This window comes from Epinephelus fuscoguttatus, linkage group LG7, assembly GCF_011397635.1.
Source record: "Epinephelus fuscoguttatus linkage group LG7, E.fuscoguttatus.final_Chr_v1".
NCBI classification, from domain to species: Eukaryota; Metazoa; Chordata; class Actinopteri; order Perciformes; family Serranidae; genus Epinephelus; species Epinephelus fuscoguttatus.
Window position 1 is genome coordinate 30,554,776 of NC_064758.1, and position 21,830 is coordinate 30,576,605.

The 21,830-nt window shown below is 40.6% G+C and overlaps 1 protein-coding gene across 1 annotated transcript in view; it reads right to left on the reverse strand.

Moving 5' to 3' along the window:
• Positions 1-21,830, reverse strand: part of fgd (faciogenital dysplasia) — an 85,880-nt gene that overhangs the window by 2,889 nt on the left and 61,161 nt on the right. The window contains exons 6-18 of the mRNA XM_049582050.1: positions 17,860-17,996; positions 14,535-14,691; positions 13,934-14,072; positions 10,965-11,023; positions 10,272-10,418; positions 10,070-10,162; positions 9,884-9,963; positions 8,079-8,109; positions 7,150-7,254; positions 6,617-6,670; positions 2,282-2,383; positions 1,974-2,102; positions 873-1,013 (exon numbers count right to left, since the gene is read on the reverse strand). Of these exons, the coding sequence (XP_049438007.1) occupies positions 873-1,013; positions 1,974-2,102; positions 2,282-2,383; positions 6,617-6,670; positions 7,150-7,254; positions 8,079-8,109; positions 9,884-9,963; positions 10,070-10,162; positions 10,272-10,418; positions 10,965-11,023; positions 13,934-14,072; positions 14,535-14,691; positions 17,860-17,996 (1,374 nt within the window). The remainder of the gene's footprint in view (positions 1-872; positions 1,014-1,973; positions 2,103-2,281; positions 2,384-6,616; positions 6,671-7,149; positions 7,255-8,078; positions 8,110-9,883; positions 9,964-10,069; positions 10,163-10,271; positions 10,419-10,964; positions 11,024-13,933; positions 14,073-14,534; positions 14,692-17,859; positions 17,997-21,830) is intronic.

A 21,830-nucleotide genomic window follows, 5' to 3' on the forward strand; every position in this document is an offset into this window, starting at 1 on the left:
TTCCTTCCTGTCAGCACCCAACATGGATTAAGAGAGACTCATTTACGAGGTTGAGGAAACTTAAGAAAATTATGTAACTATGAATGAATAATTTGGACACTTCATTGGCGGAGGGACAAACCACAAACAAAAAAAACTGCTCTGCAACATAGCTTGTAGTTTAACTGGACATTTTTTTGCGTGTGTGCGTGTTAGGAATAGGTGCGAGCGAGCGACCAGGACGAGAAATGTGACCTGCTTCTAAATATGCGGCACAAAGAGGATACAGACATTTCATGCATGAGACGTATATAAGGCGATAATGCGGACTTGCCAATGCCTACAACCCTGCGTTCACATGAGTCAGCCGTCACTCTGTCACAATTAGTGTAGACTTTAGTCTGCAGTGTAATTCATAAACTTTACGAATGAACCAAAGAATTGTAGAGTAACACTGGGCGTCATGATCAAAGAATGTTTTTGTATCATGTGTACCTCCCCCTCTTTATTTCTCGATATTGCAAACATGCACAGAAGGGTTCAGCATGGGAAAAGCTTTGGCTTTTTTATTTTAAGACAGTGTTGGAAGGTTTTCTTTTGCAGCATTTAATTATTATGCCCAAAGGCATTTAAACAAAGTTTTGTGTTGGTGTTTGTGTTATTCTAAATTTAACAAATTTTAATTTTTACTGCAAATGTTTACCGGTCCCAAGGGTCATTTATCGGTCGACTTGGTTACTAATAACTGGTGTTGGCCCTGAAAAAAAATCTCACTCGACCTTTAGTGTAAATACTTAATATATAATCCTTAAATCTGATGATAAAAAAACGTTGGATATTTTCTAATAAACAGCATAAAACTCTCTCCAAATGTGTTTGTGTTGAACTCTTACCTGCCCGTTGCTCTGCAAGTACAGCACCAGTGGCTCAGCCTTGGTGACGGCCACCCACATCTTGGACCAGCTCTTCCCTTTCTCCTGCACTTGAAGGTGGCCACATAGCAGGCAGTTCTCCCCCGTTAGAGATGTCTGTCTCTGAAAAGATAATGTAGAAGTACATGTAAAGAGGTCAATCACACATTTATATATATGTATATATATATATATATATACATTGTACTTATGTAACCGTGTTTTGAAAGGTGCTATAAAATACAGTTTATTGTTAATATTAATGATTTAAATAAGCCTGTATCTGAAATCCATCTGAATCATATTTCAGGGGATTTGAACTTGACAAGCAACTGACAGCGGAAACATTATGTAACGAAAATGTAGGACACAGTGAGATTTGTACATGGACAGGTGTTCAAGCTCCTGCTGCCCCTTGTCTAATCCTCCTATGGCCTACAGCTCCCCCATGTGGTGACTCAGTTCACTGCACTAGAGCGTTTCTGGGGGATCTTGACGCTGTAACGGCCTGAATTATTTTAAGACCATTTATATTTAGACAATATAAATAAAAGGTATGATTGTTAGCTTTTCAGTATAGTAAGAGTAGGCTGTACATCCATCCACAACAGCTCAGACAGACAGACAGACAGACACTGGAAGCAGCCAGACTGTGGAGTCAGCGGAGACGACTGGTCCTCGTTAAGCCAAGATCTTATTATGATATTACTCAGCAGAGAGGGATTAGTTGATCTTTCAATGTGAATCATAAATGCAAATGCACTGCACGTGCACAATGTGTGTTTGTGTGTGTGTGTGTTTGTGTGTGTGTGTGCGATGACTTCACACAACACAGTGACTTTTAGTATTCGACACAGAGAGTGTACCGGACTTATGAGTAAACTACTGTGGCTTCTTCCTCTTTCTTTGTTGCCAGCAGCGCAGGCTGGCTGCTGAACCCTGGTTGACACTGACTGCTGGTATACTGGGAGACATGGATCTCATTGGACTGGCATGAATCGAGGCAGAAAACTGTTATGCACATGCTGTTAAATGTTTCTGTGTGTGTTCTTGTTTTTGTTTGCCTTGGAGTGTGTGTCTCACCTCAGGCGCAGCTTTCCTCTTCTGTTCACTAACACCTAGAGTCTCCAGGCTGAGGCTGGCTTCGAAACACTCCGGGCACACTCGGCTTGTTTTGTTGTCCAAGGTCTTTGAACACTTTGCACAGATGGCCTGCAGAAGGACAGAGACAGAAAGAGAGATGGCGTTGAGGAGCCGCTCGGTTGGTAACAGTTAATTGTCCGAGAGAAATGTTTCCACTTGTTCCCTGACTTCTCTCTCTCTCTCTTTCTCTCCATCCTTTCATTTCTAACCGACAGTGCCTACATTTCCCCTGTCCCATCTGTGCTCACCGCTCCGCAGGACTTGCAGTGGTGTTTGCGCTTGGTGAAATTGAAGCTCTCGTTGCAGCCTTTACACGTTTGCTTCTCTTTGTCCTTTTTCCTGGAACTCTTCTGGAAAACATACCAAAAAGAAAACACAGGATTCACGTGTCAAGGTCGTCGGTCTGTTCAGTTTCAACACGACTGAAGGAATGTCTAACGGCTCGTCTTGCTTCATTCTTTGTTTGTCTGGCAGCATGTCTTCCATTTCTCCTTTCTATTAACAAAGACACAGACAGACTGACACTAAAAGAGATACACTATCCTTCTCTCAAAGACAATGGAGGTCAGATGGAGGTGTCCACAACAGCACAGGCTGTCGGGTTGTTATTATAGATGCGTCGTGGGGTAAAGAGTGAAATCATCTTACTATATAATGATGATAACTCTGTCTGTGGGTGTGTCTATTCCACGTTTTTCTCCTCACTGACTTGGTCAATCCATGTGAAATTTGGCACAGTGGTAGAGGGTCATGGGAGGATGCAAATGAAGCAATATTACATCAATTGGCCAAAGGGGGGCACTATAGCAACCGGCTGAAATTGCAAACTTTGAATGGGCATATCTCATGCCCCGTATGTCATAGAGACATAAAACTTTGCACAGAGATGCCTCTCCTCATGAGGAACAAATTTGCCTCAAGAACCCATAACTTGCGGTTATATAGATTTTCCGCCATTTTGAGTTTTTTGAAAAACACACACAAGTTTGACCGATCTGCATGAAACTGGGTGAACATAATCTAGGGACCAATATCTAAAGTTCCCTCTTGGCAAAAGTTGGAAAACTTACTAAAACTGAGCTTCTATAAGGCAATGAATATTGCAGAGGGCGTGACTCATCACATAAAGGTGTATAACATCTCCAGGGTTTCACCAATCACCACGCAACTTTGTAGGCATATGACCACACATAATCTGAGGGGACCCCTCCATTATTGACCCCATCAAACAAAATGGGGGTGCTAGAGAGCTAATTTCTTATCTAGGCCTAACTGCCATATCGGTTTTTACTAAACTTGGTAGATATGTAGAACAGGACGCCTCAAGGTGACTGGAGTGGGCAACTGTGCACTCAATGGGTATGGACTAGTATTCTTTTAATACAGATAACATGACATCAGCCACATTTTCTGTTCACTGCTATATGTTCAAGCTCTCTGTTTCAATTTAATGCCTGTTTTCACTTCATTAGCCTGATTAGGCCTCCTCTCATGGCGCAGACTGAAATCCGCCTGGGGGAATTTACTCAGGGGGAGAGGAAATAGCATAGGTTGAGGTGTAAACATGACCTGCAGCTAGCAGGCTAGCGGGCTAACAAGGGTCTGTCACTGCTGTTGAACGCACCACACATGAGCAGCATCCTTTCATCTCTGCCATTTGTATTATTAGTTGTTTTCTAAAGTTATAAAACAAGGATATAGACAAAGTATATTTCCTGTGTGTAAAGTCACCTCCACCCCTTCTCTCAAACTAGCTGGACACTCAAGAATGTCAAGAAACAGGAAGCTGTGTATTCCAATACTGATACTACCATACCATTTAGCATGCTAGAAAAAGATTTAGTATGTTCCAGTGTGTGGTATGTCAAGTGCATTACACTAAAAATACCAGGATGTTCTACTAAATCCGGTCGTGTTTTGCAGCCAGCATGCTTTTCTGGCTATTCTGACCCACAATCCTCTCTGCAGCAGAAGATACGACACATCGACTCAGCTGCAGACAGATGACAGCTCATTAACAGCTGTCAGAAGCCACAATGACCAATGACTGTGCAATCAAGTGATTGATGACCAGTGGAATAGCTACTAATAACAGGAATATTGATTGTTTAAGTGCACAAAATAACCACAGAGACTACTTGCAACAAAGGGGACAAAATTATGAAAATAACAACAGAGAACTGCATGTGTAATTTTACTGTCATACTTGTAAGATGATAGAATCTACAATGTATGCAGTTAAAACTACACACATTGCAAAGTAACAACAGCAGAGCTTCAGCAGTCTTTCATTTATTCCTAAGGTAGCAAATAGCACGAGGGTCAGTGTTCAAGGTGCAATGGAATGACAAAGTAGTCCTGATTGTTGCTATTACTTTGTAAGGGCAGCTGCAATAAGTGGAGAAAAAAAAGTATGTGATTCGTGATGCACTCAAGGTTCCTAACTGAGTGAAGTGACCCGAAAGAATTGAAGTGGCAGCCATGATAAGAGCTGTTAAAATACTCTAAATGTTAAGGGAAGGTCCTTCAGTGGCTCCTGTCTTAGCTCCTTTAGCATAGGGTTCACTGGAGCATCTTTTATGAGAGGAAAGGAGATAATGCCGTCTCACAATGCCACGTGGCATTTAAAAAACGCATCGAGAACAAACTATTGGCCTATCTTGCATAGAATCAACAATTGTTTCCATGCAATCATACTAAACAGGATTCATGTCATGAGTGGACAGGATGAAGGTTTTGTACTGCAGCACAATGACAGCAAAGTCTACTCTATTCTATATGATTTCCAACTTAAAGTAGTTTTTTCATTTGCCGGGCTGTCCATGTTTATAAAGCCTGCATGAAACAACATATCGAAGATGTGTTTTTAGTCGTCCATCTTGTAGTTTCACCACTGCAAACCCACATCAATAACATCCGCCATCGGATAATTACAGAGCTTAGTTTAGCTGCAGTTGGATTCTCTCAGTGCCACAGTCGTCTTCATGAATTCACATCCTCCTTTCATCTCATGACATTTTCCAATGAGATCAAGGAAAAGTGTTTAGTAAAAGACAACCGCAGCCATGGACTAGACATCGCATAATTGTGCCAGGATAGCTCCACTCAACTTCAACCTGAGAAAAGCTTCAATCAGCGAGAATGATTGCAAACACCTGCGCAGGGCTGCACACTTTAACACCATCATCAGAGGCAGGTAACGTTATCAGGAAACAACAGCTAACTAACACCACGTGTGCTAGCTGATGGCATCGGTTAGGTGTGACATCATCAGACTAATGCAACAGTGCAATCAGCTGGCACACCTACTGTTTCTTGACATCTCAGCAGTCTTCTAGCAACTCAGAAAATCTTTTAGTTATAGAAACTTGGGCAGCAAATAGAAACAAAAGGCAAATGAGCTGTTCATAATGCACTAGAATCCCTTTTAGTAAGTTAATAAAAGGTACAGAGTGCTTACAGTGCAAATTGTATTTTCAAATCAGCCATTTTACCAGATATTTAGAAAACACTTATTTTACATTTATTAATTAAACCATAAATATTAAGCCTTAAAGGTAAAAACTAGATTAACAGCAAGGCAAAGCGGGCAAATGGCCTGGGGTCCCCCAAGGCTTAATGTTCAGCATGTGGCAATTTGTTTGTGGTAATTTGATTAACTGCAAATTAGTTTGGTGGCACTGTGTGTACACTGTACTCGCTTGACCAGAACAAAGAAGTAAATCAGAGAAATAGAACATTATTTTCTGATTGCGACACAGCGCTTATGTATCAACAAATACACACACAAACATCTCTGTGTAACCCTGCAGGAAGGTGCTGCATTACTGGATTCTGTGTGAATTTAGCTGAAGCGTATGCTTCTTCCTGTTTACTTGGCTTCTCTGCTCTGTGAGTGTGTGTTTCAACCTTGCCCTGGATCAATCAGACGCACAGACCTGCAACTTTCACCCACAGAGCAGAGGAGAGAGGCAGAGACAGCGGTGTATGGCCTAGTTGCTACGATTTTAGCGACCACTACCCAAAGGTTGACACCCAGAGACTTCCCGAACGAACCAAAATAGGATGAAAATAAGAAAATACAGTCAGAGGGAAAGATTTCTGCAGATTAAGACACTGCTAGTGGGTCATAAGCGATGACTGAGAGGGATTCCTTTTGTGTGAGTCGATGTTTTGTTTGTTTTTTTAGGAAAATCCTGCATTGTATGCCTTCAAGAAGCCATTTTTAGAGGAAAAATCTAGTTTCAGAGAAGTTATTTTTACACTTCATATTACACTTAAATGGTGCATATTCCTAAATACATAAGCGCTTAATCAAGTTACAAGCTAGCTACTAGTAACTAACTAATACACACACAACATACAGACTGTAGAAGAATGAGGGAGACCATAAGGGCCCATGGATATTTACTGCCATGGACTAATCCGGCTCTACATTACAGTACCTAATTTTGGAAATGAGATTTTTAGACACAGTTCTCATTTGTTTACAGTAATCTAATAACATAATTTATCAACCAGTGCTCCTCACAGTAGGTGCAAAAACCTACCTTGTTATTTCTATATATGTAATAGTATCTTACCCTTTCATGCAGTCTTTCACCGTCTGAGTCGATGGATGTGTTGCACCAGGGACCCTGAGGAGAAGTAAAACACACATTGAGCACCAGCAGCTCCTGTCTGAAGACAGATATATCCACCACTAGGTGTCAGTCTGCTCCTTCTGAATCAAGTCTTCTGGCCTGTGTCAAGTTACGCTTGGCCGGCGTCCAGCTCCAGCCGGCCCAAAGTGGGTCAAAGCAGATCCATAAGAGTTCTGTATACACTTTGACTTGGGCTTTCCCTATTAGGTCATGAGAGAGTTCTGGGAGAGGAGACTCACAGACGCTACGTGTGCAACTGTCAGGGATGGAAAGAAAGAGCTTCTTTATGTGTGTGTTTTGTGTGTATGATAGTACTACATCCATAGATGGGAGAGCGGCTCAGGCAGACAAAGGCCAGACTATGACAGACTTGTTTAGTGTACCACAAGCCTCTCGTGATTCATTGCACAGGATGAGCCACTAATTGAGCGATCAATGCACTGATTGATCAGGGGTGGGTGAGTTAGACTGACCGGTGACTCAGGGGGGTGGTCATCTTCCCGGGAGAAGGAGCTGTTGAAAGCTTTATTGAATGTTTCGCTGTTTTGTTTGTGCCGTTCGATCGTGGCCAGGATCACCTGAGAGTCAGAAGAGATTTAGAGGACAGTGGAAGAGGGATGGAAAGAGAGGGGGACACAAAAAGAAATGGATTATTGATCAGACACATTGACATTTGAATTTATTTATTCTCTTTGTACTTGTCCCGAAACGAGGGTCAGATTATTACATGCTAAATTGCAGAATTACAGCATGATGAAAAGGATTAGAGTGGAAAAGAAGAAGATGAAGGCAGACAGAAAGCCAACTTTCCTTTCCCTGCCTGATTAGGAAACAAAGGCAGCGTGTGTGGCGTGCTGTCTGGCCTGGCCACACAACAAATGGATGACACCAGCAATGACATCACAGCTCCAAAAGCATCATGGTCCTACTGCTACAGCCTCATGGTCAGTGTCCGAGCCCAGAGACCAGCCCTGCTAGTAGTGCGTAACCTTTTCTTCTCTCTCCAAAATCTTTTAAGTTATTCCACTACTATTTTCTGAATGCTCGCTCTGTTGATTTAGCACCCATTTCATGCTCACACACAGACTAAAAACACACATTAAACCTCCCAAACCTCCTCTGTAATGCGCCAGCCTGCAAAATGTTATAATCAGCTTTGCTCTGCTGTAATGGGCTAAATGAGCAATAATGAGGAGCTTTATTAGAGAATATAATTCCCAAACACACTGAATGAGTGTGAGGAGGAAATCTTTGCTAATTCTATTCTCTAATAAAGCAGAACTACCAAAGGCACAGGCCCAAAATGCTGCACACAGCGTGCATGGGTGACTAAGACCGTGTGTGTGTGCATATGTGCGTGGGTGTACTACTGTAGCTATGCAAGCATGTGTGTGATCCTTGCCTGAATCCAATCTTCTTTCTCCTCTGCTGTCCTGTAAAGCAAATAAAACATCATGGAATTATTTTAAAAAAGCAATGGCTTGGATTATTGCAATATTCACCTTAGACCATGCTAGCAGACATGAAATAAACAATCATAATCTAAACCAGCTTAGTTTGTTGGCTAGGTATTTGAGGTAGCACATGCATCTTTGTAAGTGTAAGTAGTTGTGTCTAGCTACTGTATTTACAGCAGCAGCTAGCTTGTAACGAAGCTAAGTGGCTAACTTTGTGTTAGCAGTTGTTCAGACTGCTGGATATGCTACTGACCTAACTAGCTAACAGCTAAGCTGATTCGTGAGCTCTGGTTAGCATCAAAATAAAAGCCACACTTAACAGCAACAATTAACTGGTTAATTCAGATTTACCTCTGCAGTGTTTTGACTTTAAATATGTTTCACAGACAAAGACAGACAACTCAGAAGAGCAAACTCGTTAGCTTGTTAGCTAGTTGGGCCTGCTAAGGTGACAGGTGATAATACCACAGTTATGAAAAGTGATATTATGAAATAAAAGTCACTGTGTAAAAGAAATTGTGATATTATTTTAAAGTTTTACTGGTAAAAGTAACATCTTTTAAATCGTACTATGGGGTGATACGAGTTGTTTTTAATTTTAAACAGACTAAACTAGAGTTATAAAACAAAATTTATTTAACGAAATAATTATGAACTCCAACTCCGTTAAAAGGCCTATAATAATAATAATAATAATAATAATAATAATAATAATGATGATAATAATAGTAAAATAACATTTCATAATAATAAAATGAGCTGTAGAGCATTTTGCAATTTATATAGTTATGCCTTCTTATGATTTTTAAGGGATAGTCCGGATCTTTTTAAATGGGATTATGCGAACAACTAATCCATGGACAGTACATACAGTATATGTCAGTTGGCACACACCCACTTTGGAGAAGCAGGAAGGGGTACAACCACTGAAGGTATAACAATGTACTGCTGGGGAGGGCTCAGCAAGAAAAACACATTTTACCCACCTAAAAAGTCCCATTTAAAAAAAATTCTTTAACACTTGAAGTGTGCTATATTGAGAATATTTTCACCACTTTACCTTTCCGTCAGACAGTAAAATGTACGAAGGGAAACTAAGGCTGTTAGAATGTTTTTCTCAAAGCCAGACTCCATTGTGAAAAACAGTAAATTAACTTTGGCATTAAAAAAAAAAAAAGAAAAAAAGTTAATTCGATTCACCCAAGTCACACAATAACACAAACAAACTGATCAAGGCAGCAGTGCACCCATGCCAACAACTCCCATGTTCAGTCAGCTAAAATTACAGTTTTTGACAAAGGAATCTGGTGGCTTTGACGGGAACATATATGGGGAACTGTTAACAAATTATCGGAGCAGGCTGTCTGATGGTATAATAAAGTGGTAAAAAATACTCTTAATATTGCATACACTTACACTGTTATAGATTTCTTTTTGGTGGGACTTTTTTAAGCAGCTAAAACACATTTTGCTGCTGTCCCCTGATCCACAGCAATACATTGCTTAGCTTCTGTGTCGGTACTCCTGCTGCCAAAGTGGATGTGTGCTGACTGCCATCAACTGTAGGTAATACACTGACTATACAACCACACTTCAAAAATCAGAACTATCCCTTTACATAAAGTCTTATTTCTCATAATTCATTTACTATTGAACACTTTGTGGGCTCCATATAAATGAACTGCATTTTATACGGTAACAGCACATTTTCAAATGTCAGCTCAGAGTCTGTAGATTCAGATATCTCTACCTGGCTTGCAGCTCCAGTGAGCGCTGCTTGCCAATGATGGCAAATGTGTGAGGAAGGTTCTGCTTCACATTCTCCTGCACCTGAAGTTAAGACACAGAGGAAATTGGATTTGCAGCCACCCGAATAAATAAAAGGCCAGGGAAGAAAACAAAAGACATCTAACAGGATGAGAAAGCGGAACCGCACCTCCATGCCGGCGATATCAATCCTCTCTCTGACACTGAACTTCTGTCCCATCAGTCTGAGTTTAGGCACGCAGTATAGCACCATATTGTTGAACTAGATCAGAGACAGATGATGCAGTTGATGAGAGGGACAGATAATAAGACTCATATAAAGATCCTCCTTCAGTGTGGTATATCTCAATTTCACACTTTAGTTTTCTTACCAAGTAGAGGTATCGGTCTTGTGCTGTTCCGTTTTTGGCTGACATCTTCTTGATATGTCCTTCTTTGATGAGCTCATTCGCTGGGTTAACTATGTCCTCCTCTCCTCCAAGCCTCTCATAAACCTCCAGCAGTTTGTGCATCTTCTCCTGCAAACAAAAGGCAACAGGAGAATGACAACAGCAGAGGCAGAAGCTTGAGAGTAGGAAGACAGATGGAGCTATACACCAAACTCCACCAGAGGGGGTTATTTTATTATCAAGTGAGCCTCTCATTCATTCATGGGTTTCCCAGCAAGGCAGGAAAGCAGGTATTATATTTCGTTATTGATCCACAAGAGCATTTGTCTGCTCGAGTTGTTTTTAAGGATGTGAGATACGAGCGAGATGGCCAGACAGAGGAAAGAGAAGAGGAGGATGAGTGTTAAAAAGTCAGGCTTCCGCTAGCTGTGAAACTCGAGGCAGGAAACAGCAACTTCCTGTCTGTACTAATTCAACTTGTTCACTCCCTCAGACAAACACATGCAATGTTGCTGACTGACAGAGCAGCATCAGCAACTATTTGATTGAGTAACACATTAGCTGGTTTGTATAAAGCTCAATGAGACAGCAAAGGGAGTGTTGAAAAGAGTTTGGAAAGAAATGACGACAAAAAGAAGAAATGCGAGACAGTGAAGCATAGTGTCAAAGTCTTACCATTTTCCTGATTGCTGCATTGGAATGGTTAGCTGCAGTCGAGATTAGCTCCAATGCCTCTGTAACAAGCATTCACATATAAGATGTTAGCATAAAATCCAGCATTAACAACGATAAGATCATGGTCAAGTAAAACAGAATTGAGCACATTAGTACAGTTGTAGCTCACTGAAAAACAAGAATTGTCAGAGGTGTCACACTCTCTACATCATATAAATTAACAGGATAAAAGGCCTAACATGCACTGTCTTAACATTAAACACACTGCATGCATTAGGCTGGCTTTTAGCCAGCAGAGAGCTTTGTGAGCACCTGAGTCAGCCATCTTAATCATGGCCTACATAAACAGAAGAGACACTCAGCCGGAGGAAATGAGGCCAAAACAACTGTGATGAACTGCTTTTTCAACTGGAGAAGATGAGAGAAAAACTCCTCCACAGACTCAAAACACCACAGTGTGGTGAAGTTAATGCTCAGGTAAATGGAAACACGGATGTGGGAGGACATCAGATCACATAAAATGGAATTTTGGGGCATGAAGAGAGGAGCAATGACGTAGAATGTGCAATCAGTCTCTACCAGGCAGGAGGTGAGCTACACACAGAGAGTCACACTAACTACTGTGTAAACGAGGCACTGGATGTTCTGCCATCGATTCCATGATAGATTAAATTACCCTGTTAACCTAATGAGGGCATTACTGAGGCTACAGTATGTCTCTCTACACACAACACAAAAACTGTTTATCTCAAAGACCAACACCTAATTTTATTTTATTTCATCGCATTGATTCTTGTTGGTGTATAATGCCGAAGGAGTACTTCACCTCCCAAATGACCACTTGTATATTGATAAAAAAGGTGATTTTTTTTCCCAACAATACAAATATTGTGTGCAAAAATCACTTTTGCTAGCTTGTATGAGTCTTCTTGCATGTCAATTAAAGGGAGACTTTGCCCATTTTCAAAATTTATTCTTGTTATTTCTATGGTCTAAGACACTCCAAAAATATTAGTTAACATGAACAACTAAAACTCAAATTTGTGATGTCATAAATATAAAGTCTGGAGCTGCTCTACAGACAATGTATTACCAAAGCTGTTTTAGGGTGCTTTCACACCTGCCCTGTTTGGTTCGGTTCAATCGAACTGAAGTTCGTTTGCCCCCTAAGTGCGGTTCATTTGGGCAGGTGTGAACACAGCAATTACAATCAGGTGCGCACCAAAACAACCGGACCGAGACCTTTTTGAAGAGGTGGTCTCGGTCCGGTTACAAACAAACTCTGGTGCGGTTCGTTTGTGGTGAAAACAACCTTATATAGTCCACGATGAGCAGCGCTAAAATCAACCTGCATAGTTGTCCCTCCATTGTGACATTAGAAAGTGTCACATTTATCTTGCATGTGTACTCTTCTTCAACATTTTGTTTACTTCCTGGATTTTTTCCACATGGAAATTCTGGCCAATCAAGAGCAGCTTTCTTGTGCAAGGCATTTTATCTGGTCCACTTAAAAATGCTGCCGTGAGAACACAAACCAACTCTAGGTAATTATGCAGCTTTGTAACAAATTAGTCCCTGATTCAGACTAAAGCAAGACAACTCTAGGTCTGAACGCACCCTAAGATGACGCTGAGAGCACCCAGGAAAATGTTCTGAGTATGTAGGCACATTTTCTGTCTCAGGATTGAGAACACTATGATAGAATAAAGGTCATTTCAGTATAAAAAGGTTTGAGACTTATCTCTGGTTTCTGGCTTTGAGAGAGAGTAGCTCATGTTCACAAATATTGATTGAACTTTTCTAGGTCATGGAAATAACACACTGGAATTCTTAGTTTTAGTGTTTAGCTCCCTTTAAGTGAGTTCAGCTAGCCCTCCTCATCCATGATAAAACTAAAAAGACTAAAAGACTGATAAAGACTGTGATGCATTTGTTTGTTGCACTTTGAAGAAAGTCAGTTTCTGGAATCTTATCTGTGTCTTTCTGGAATGTAAATGCCAAATGGAAAAAATGTGATGATATTCATTGCAAAGAACTGTGGAAACAATGAATCAAAGTATTATCAAAGCTAAATCTCAACAACTGGGTCCTCAACAAGGTTTGTTTAAAAGTGGAGCAGCAAGGAGCGACATCTAGAGAGGGTCAGCGTTCTCAAACAAGATGTGTTCACATACAAGAAGGTGAAATGACGCACGATAGCTCACAGACGGGGGAAAGTGGCTGTGACAGGGAGAGCAGATATAGACAATGTACAACCGCTCAGACAGTCTTTTAAATCTTATCAGGAGCTCCAGTTTTACTTTGTTTCCTTCAGACCTGCTACTGTCTACTCCTCCACAGCCACAGAGCTACATAACTCAGGGTGAACACAAATGCTCATCTGTGCATTATGAACTCGAGTGGACGTGTCTTTGCTTCATCTGCACTTTCTGGAATGTAAGTCTGCATGGGTTCACCTCCTGTCAGCTCTTTGCATTGACATTATTGTGTTCATGCCACCTCTAATTACTGCATAAAGTTTAGCTGAATGGCAGCACTCACATTTGGAAATCCAGATCAACCAAGTCCAGACATTTGCTCTTTATCTTTATGAGGACACTGGTATCTAGACATTTCTTATTTTTCTATTTAGTTTAAAATAGGTAATGAACTACTTCATGTAATGCTATATGTTTATTCTTAAGTTCGTTTTCAGTCAAACTTTGTAAAAATAGACAAAAACTATTGTACGTGCATCAAACCATGACCTCTGTGGTGGGTTTTGACAGACCCAGACCCAGACACCAAGATACACGTGCTATATTCGCACCTTGGCTATTAAAACACTAATAGGTGAAAGTTAAAACTAAATAAAGGTTGACAGGAAGACAGACGACTGTAACTGAAAGATTCCTCTGCAACCTGCAGTTGATCAGTGGTGAAAGAGCAGTGCGTGCTTCACAGTGAAAACAGAGGGTCTAATGTCTCACTCTCTGCGTCTTTTCGGTCCAGAGCGTCTTCAGGCAGCTTCTTCAGGTAGTCTTTGAGCAACAGCTCGTAGCGAGGAATCCTCTGGACCGGCTCCAGCATGTGGTGCTGCAACGTCAGGTTCCCACACACATCCTGTTTCTGTCGGTCCAAACACAAAACAAAGATTTGAGCTGATTAATAGTAAAAACTTCAAATTTGTAAAGAACACTTTATCTTTAAGTACAGTGAATTTCTAGCACAGAGCTTTTATTTTGAAGTGCCCTTTTCTGCTGTAGAATGAGACAGCTGCTTAACAAAGACAGCAAACTAGCTCGACACATCACCAAACACAAGTATGACGCTGAAAACATTAAACTGTGTGGACCTTGAACTAATGACTGAGGAGAAATCTGAACCCTGTGGCTGGACCAGTTGAAAACCACTACAAGAGAAACAAAAATGCTCCTAAAACCAGTTATGAATCAGAGTATACTAGTCAATCATTAGAAACATATGACTAGGTTTTTCCTAGTACACACAGTTGTGCATGAGAAGAGGAAAACGAACTAACAAACAGCAGAGGGGGTATCCAATTGGACGACGACAAACAGAGACACCTACCTGTATATTCTGGACCACACTCTTGAACTGTGAAGACCGCTGCGTCCAGGTGTTGACCAGGTCCATGGCTCGGTCAAAGTTCTTCACATACTCTCCGTACATCTTCATGAACGGAGCCAGTTTCTGGAGGATGTCTCCAATACGAGGGTTGGAGTCCCTACAGCAAACACAGCAAACATATGGGTTAATCAAAGGGTGAAGTCAAAATTCAGAATCTTACAGTAGGTGCTGCTTTCCTCCAGAACTTCATAGTTTCCATACAGTAGTATGAATCTCTGTGATGGATAGACAGGATGTAGAGGAACATGATACTGTGCAGTGTATGTTGTATTGATTTGACAGTTATTTGAAACCTCTTTTTTATGTCATATACAGTATCTTGTTTGTAGAAGAAGAAAACAAGTGTTATCACCATTTTGTCTTTTTATTCTAGTATTTGTTTAACTTCCAGGTGGCTCTTACATGTAAACTAATCAAGTCACAAAACTAATTCTGTTAGCTGCATTGTCACTTCTACTTCCTGTAGCTTCCACTTCATCTTAAAGGGAAGTTCAGCTTGTCAGAGTTTTTATTTTGTCTCTTGACAACGGGCATTTTGAAATGTTCAGTTCAGAGGAATGAAATTATGAAATGGTTTGCCATCGGACATTACACGTTTAACAAGTGCAGCTGCTTTTGAAATCTAAAATAAGTTTTGTTACATAATATCTGACTGTATGAACCTTTATACGACACTCTCTTGGTCTTTTTATCCTCTCAATCACTGTATATGCTGTTTTTTGAAATACTGCTATCACCTTTGAGCTGTAGATTTATTTATTTTTTTCTGATAATTTAGATATAGTGATTGTGATTGTTGTAATTGTTGCCATTAGTAGTTTTATTGTTGTTAATTGTTTTTTTGTTTGTTTTTCTTATTGGTTTTGTGGTTTTCCTGTTTTCTTGTTGTATTTTGTTCCTTGAATTGTTGTTAGCATTGTAGCCTCACAGCAAGAAGCTTCCTGGTTTGAAATGAAGGCGAGGCAGCCCCTCTTTGCGGAGTTTGCATGTTCTCCCTGTGTCAGTGTGGGTTTTCTCTGGGTACTCCAGCTTCCTCCCACAGTCCAAAGACATGCAGGTTAATTGGTGACTCTCAGGCCCTGTTTAGACGACAACGGTTTCTCTAAAAATGGAAAAGTCTGTCCTTTGCGTTTTAAAAAACTTCTGTGTTTATATGACGATGTTATTGAAATGATCCCTGTTCACATGGAGCCGCAGTGTCAATTTGCAAAGCAACACCACGGCATGACGCCATGCGCCTGCGCTGAAGCACCTTCCTCTACCATGCGGTGATTACAAACTAAAACAAAGAAGACACAATGGCGTGGAAAGCATGCACGACGAGGTGGAGTTGCTACAGTAACAGATCTACACTTCACTTCAAATCAACAGGGTGAGCAGCACAAACAGAGCTTGGCATTGTTGTTGTGACGGTCAGCATGCCTAGTGACTGGAATTGTAATGCACATGTGCGGAAAGTCTCTGTTTTCAGAGGAACTGTATATTGCAAGTTTACATGACAACAGAGATGCTGCTGTTTCCAAAAAGTTGCATTCTGGAACCTGTTTTCAGACACCCTAAACGCCGCTGTCGTGCAAACGATTGGCCAAAACGCAACTAAAGTTTACCGTTTTCAGTTGAAATCGTCGTTGTATAAACGGGGCCTAAACTGCCTGTAGGTGTGAATGTGAGCGTGAATGGTTGTCTGTCTCTATGTGTCAGCCCTGTGATAGTCTGGTGACCTGTCCAAGGTGAGAGGTGGACCCCACCTCTCGCCTAATGTCAGCTGGGATAGGCTCCAGCACACCTGCAACCACTAACAGGGTAAGTGGTTAGGGAAAATGAATGAATAATTTATGATGTAATGTTTGCTTGTGTTGACCCCAAGAAGAGTAGCTGCTATCTTGGTAGTGGCTAATGGGGATCCAAACAGTAGAATTAGCCTGTCCCAGTTAATTAAAGGTATACTATGTAGTATTTTAATAAAAACCAATGTATAGACCCGTCTTATACCAAAGTATCCCTCTCAGTCAGACCAACTAGAAGTGTGTGGTGGTGTATTTATCTGGACAGACTCTACCCTCTGCTGTTATTTTCTTATTTTCATCTTATTTTGCAGCGTTCGGCATGTTCCTGGGCACAGCGCTCCATATGCCAGATGCTAAGCACCAGGCATTGAAGAGCATGCCACAAAAATCCTGGACACAGCACCGAAAAAACGCACATATAGCAAGACAAAACTCCAACTGGACAAACCTAGGGTTATGCTTTCACATTCACTTTCACTTGGGATACTTTTTACAAATAGTAGCCAACAATTTCTGCACAGTATGTGTTGCATAGCGGCCATATCTGTGTTGGGACATTCCTGGGCACAGTGCTTAGGTGAAGTCGGGACTTTATAAAAAGGTAGCGACCAGGTAGAAGCACCACATACATTTAAGAGGAAGCTACAAAAATTGAAGACACAGTGCAGATAAAAACACAAATATAGCAAATTAAATAGCAGACAGCAATTCCTGCACAGTATATCTTTAAGTTACTTGTCTGTTTTATAAATGCAAATACTACCAGCTGCAGTTTAGGAAGGAAATCCTCAAAATCTGTTTCCAACTTAGTGAAGTTTGTGATTAAAAGTTTGCTTTAGTTGATTTCAATTATATATTTTCCCCTGGAATTTCACAGATTAACATTTTGAGACGTACAAAAGTTATATTACCCCAGATATTCTTTAATAGTGAGAAACAAAATGAAGGCTCATAAAAATTAGATTCATTTCAGGAAAATTACTGGGAGATTGCCCAAATTAATCCTTCTGATGAAGTTTGTTCCCAAGGTGCACTTCTTTTCTGACTGTGTGGCTGTGTATCAGAATTTAAGCCTTTCTATCCAGCTCAATAGATTTTAATGAGTTACAGAAACTAATGTGAGGGGAAGCGTAATGTGACAGGTGATTTCCCTCAACACAGCCCTCTAGAGGAGTCATTATCTACCAAGGGTGGCTGATGTTGGCACAATAACACACACCAGGGGGGGGAAATTTCCTGCTTACTGCGAAAAAAGACAGTAAGTGCGTTCATTTGCAAGTCTGACACACATACACCATAAACACACAACCTAGAAACCTGACACCACTGAGAACCTGACAATAGTGCCCTCCACTGCCGCCCAGCTGTCACAAGATTTACAGCCAGCACCAACTGCCTAACTGACCACAAACAGAGCCAAACCATCTTTACAGTGATGTCACGCTGATGCTATTTGGAGAGCTGTGTTTGTTCCTCACCATTCTCCAGTGATGCGTGTCTTGAGCTCAGGCAGCAGGAACTTGTCATGGAAGCAGTAGATGGAGGAGATGTTGGAGAAGATCCCTGTAATCACGTCCTGAGGGATTCCAGCCTCTGTGAGCTTAGTGCAAAATACCTGCAGGGGCAAGAAAACACAACATATGTATACAAATACTTATACAACCGTTTCCAAAAACTCCCAAATCTGGCTCCTACTCATTGAGCAGGCATGCAAATATTGACAGAGAAGTTTAGATGTTGCTGTTTATCTACATAAACATTTTCTCCAGCTTCAGCTTCTTAAGTGTGACAGGCAGCAGGACATGAGTCCACTAAGACTTTACTACTCAGGTGGCATTATGGGGATGGATACATGAGTTTGATTTTGATAGTATAGCACATCAACTAACTATTATTATTTCTTTAATTAAATTGTTTAAATAAAATGTTATAAAATTATGACAAGTGCCAATCACGATTACCCAGAGCCCAAGGTGTCGTCTGACAACATTTGAGGGGCTGAAGCCGACAAACATTTGGCTTTTTGTGCTTGATAAATAATTTTAAAGGGACACTCCACCCACAGTACTTTACAGGTCAACAACAGTTCACTAGTGCAGGTTAGCTCTACTCAGCATGTGAAAACAGCTGTATTACTTGTTCTCAGAAAAGGCACTCTACATCATCTACAGTTGGTTTAAAATTAGCCATCGGGCCAAGATCACATTCATTCTTGCATCCCTACATTGGCTTCCTGTAACATTCAGAATAAACTGCATGATTCTGTTGATTGCATATGGACCATATCACTGTGATGTCTCGCTAATAACAACAATCACTTCCCGGCAAACAAAGGGGCAATTGTTTTGCATTGCAGAGATAGGTGAAATCAGCAAACTTGTTTATTCCTATTGTCATTTTCATCTGTAACTGTAACATTTAAAGACATATAGTTAAATACAGTGGTCCAACCTTTGGTACGTTACTGCTGTGCTAATTTTATGTACTGTGTTGCTTCGCTAGTGTCTTTGAAAAACCATAACTACCGCCATGAAACTAAGCAATGTACTGCTGTGACCGGGGGCCACAGCAAAATGTATTCTAGCCACCTAAAAAAACCCAGTAACAATTAAAGCGTACTCTACATTTGAATGTTTTCTCCCCTTTAACAAACACACTAGCCAATCAAATTAAACATAAACCAGCAGCCCCAGGGTTCTGCGAAGACAAATTACTGTTTTTGTCAACGGAGTCTGGTGACTTTGAGATAACGGCTTCAGTGCCCTGTCGGAAAGGGCTGTCTGACAGCAAGGTAAAGTGGTGAAAATATTCTAAATATAGCGTATACTTAAACTTAAAGCCTGTTGATTTCTTTTTGATGGGACTTTTCTTATGTGGCTGAAACCTAATTAATCGAGGCAGCGTTTGCTCAGCACCGCTTTATTTTATGTATCTGACTTTATCTGGTCTATAAGGCATTGCATCATTGCATGACTTTGCCCCCAGTTACATTTCTGATCTCTTAATTCCCCATTCTGTGTCTCAACAAATACTGTCCTAAAATCTCAGCCTTTTATCCATCCCCCAGCTCCAGCTGAAAAACTTAAGGTTATCGTGCCTTTGCTGTTTTAGCTCCAACCCTCTGAAATCATTTTTCCAAAGTGATAAGATCTGCTGAATCTCTGGACTGTTTCAAGTCACTTCTAAAACTCATCTTTACAGATCTCCTTCCCTGTCTGATGGTTTGGTTCTTTTAGTCCAGTCTGTCTCTCATTGTGCTGTGTTTTATACTGTCACTTATTTTTACTTTATATTTTCATTTAGAGTTTTCATGTGTGTGTGTGTGTGTGTGTGTGGGTGTGAAGCACTTTGTAGCTGTGTGTTTTAAAAAGTGCTATTTAAACAAAGTCTTACTAACTAACTTGTATTATGTCCTTTGTGACTCAGGAGGAACTTTGTCAAGTCAGTAACCCTGATGATGTCCTAAGTGTTACTGTAGCTCAGCTTGCAGCCGAATTTACGGCTTTAAGTCTGGAGTTTGAAAGACGTGGGTGTTAATCATGCAGGGAGGCTCTAATGAAACACATGAAGGATTGCATTATGGAAAATGTAGGATCCATGATATTTAGAGCCTGACCCATAGCAGGAAGTAAAGGTCAGGATATCTCTGCTTCTGGTGCTCCAAATTTTTCCCTTGTGAGTGCCACAACTTTATGGAAGAGCAGCACTAAATCAGTGGAGAACCCTTTTAAATGATTATAAGAATGGTTGGCGTATCATTATTAGCTATCAAATCTGTCAGTAGCAGTCTTATAAAGCTCAGGTTAAGCTTCAAAACCAAACATAACCTGTCGTAACTCCTGTCCTAAATTCCTTCACCCATCACTCCCATCACCTTCTGCCTCCCTGCCAGGCACAGCAAAGCAATGTACCGTTTCCATGGAAACCAGTGTCGTACGAAAGTGCTGTGACAAAAACAGGAAGTTAACCGTGAGGGTTCTCTGCCCTCAGTAGCAAATAAACCATGTCTGTTCTGTTACAAGGCAACAGTGCATCTCTGTACCACATGAACTGAACAAAGAGGAAGACGACTCAACCACTGCGAGTGAGTTCTCATCACAGACACGAGGGAACACAAATAGAGGCTGAAATTAGGCTGCAGCAAATATACAGTAAAGGCATTTACAAAAATGAGAGATGGTTGCAGAGATGAACCAAAAGAGCAGAGTGCAGGAGGAGGTCATGACTTGTGACGGTAAAGAAAGGTAACAGTTTATTCTGATGGTCAGCCTACTGATAGTAGTACTAGTATTAGTAACATTTAGCTAAGATTCAACTGTTTAGCTTTGTCTTTAGATGTTTAACAGATTATGAACATACTCTCATCTGAATTTGAACTACTGACTCAACCATTCACTCAAGTTCAACTTAATTATATTGAGAATATGTAGGTATGTTCTTGATTTTCCACATAAAGTCTATAGATAATCTGTTTAACATCTACAGACAAAGCCAAACAGTTGAATCTCAAATACTCAATAAACTGTCTGTGGGTGGACCATCCAAATAAAATGTTACCAGAGAGAATAATAAAGACTAAGAAGAAGACATACTTTATTAATCCCTGAGGGGAAATTCAATTTTTTTCACTCTGTTGTCATACATGCAGATCTAAAATACACACACATGCACAAACAGGACCTATACATAAAGGTTGCAACAGTATGAGAGTTTCACAGTACGATAACTGTGTCAGAAAATATCATGGTATTAAGGAGTTTATCTTATTATCAGTCAGGACGACCGATCAAGGAATGAAAATTGAAGGGTTGTTGTTAAACAAACGTTTTATTACTGTAGTTGAAGCTTGCAACCATTTTGTTAATAGAAGTTTGTGTAAAGTCTCCCCTTTGAAAATAACTAAAATAAAGGGGAGATTCAAGTCCAGTTGCTTTTCTTTTCAATATCGTAGATAAGCAAATGTACACAGTATGATAACTGTCAGCTAATATATCTTGGTATACCCTGAAACAGGTGTATCACTGCAACCCTTTTATTATACATGCATTAAATGGCTGCCCATGAATAGGTGCCCAATCAGGTGGGGGTTTAGTGCCTTGGGAGTGTGCAGGAGGGAAACTAGCACCTCTCTAATTAACAGTCCACACTCCAAACTTGGTCCTGACAGGGACTTAAACTAGCGACCGTCCAGTTCCCAAGCCATTTTCCTATGGACTGAGCTACTGTCACTCTGTTAGTGAAAGTATTTTCAGAAAGTGTAGTACTTGCCAACCTGGTGGTTCGAACCTTTAACCTCTGTATCCTCAGATCAAGTTATTTACTAACTGCACCACCAGACACTGAGACATCATTTAAAGGAATTCTCATTTAAATCATTCATCAAGGAACAGTTCCATAAAAATCACTTGCTGCAGCTACTAAAATGTCAATATGTACTGCTTTTAGAAGT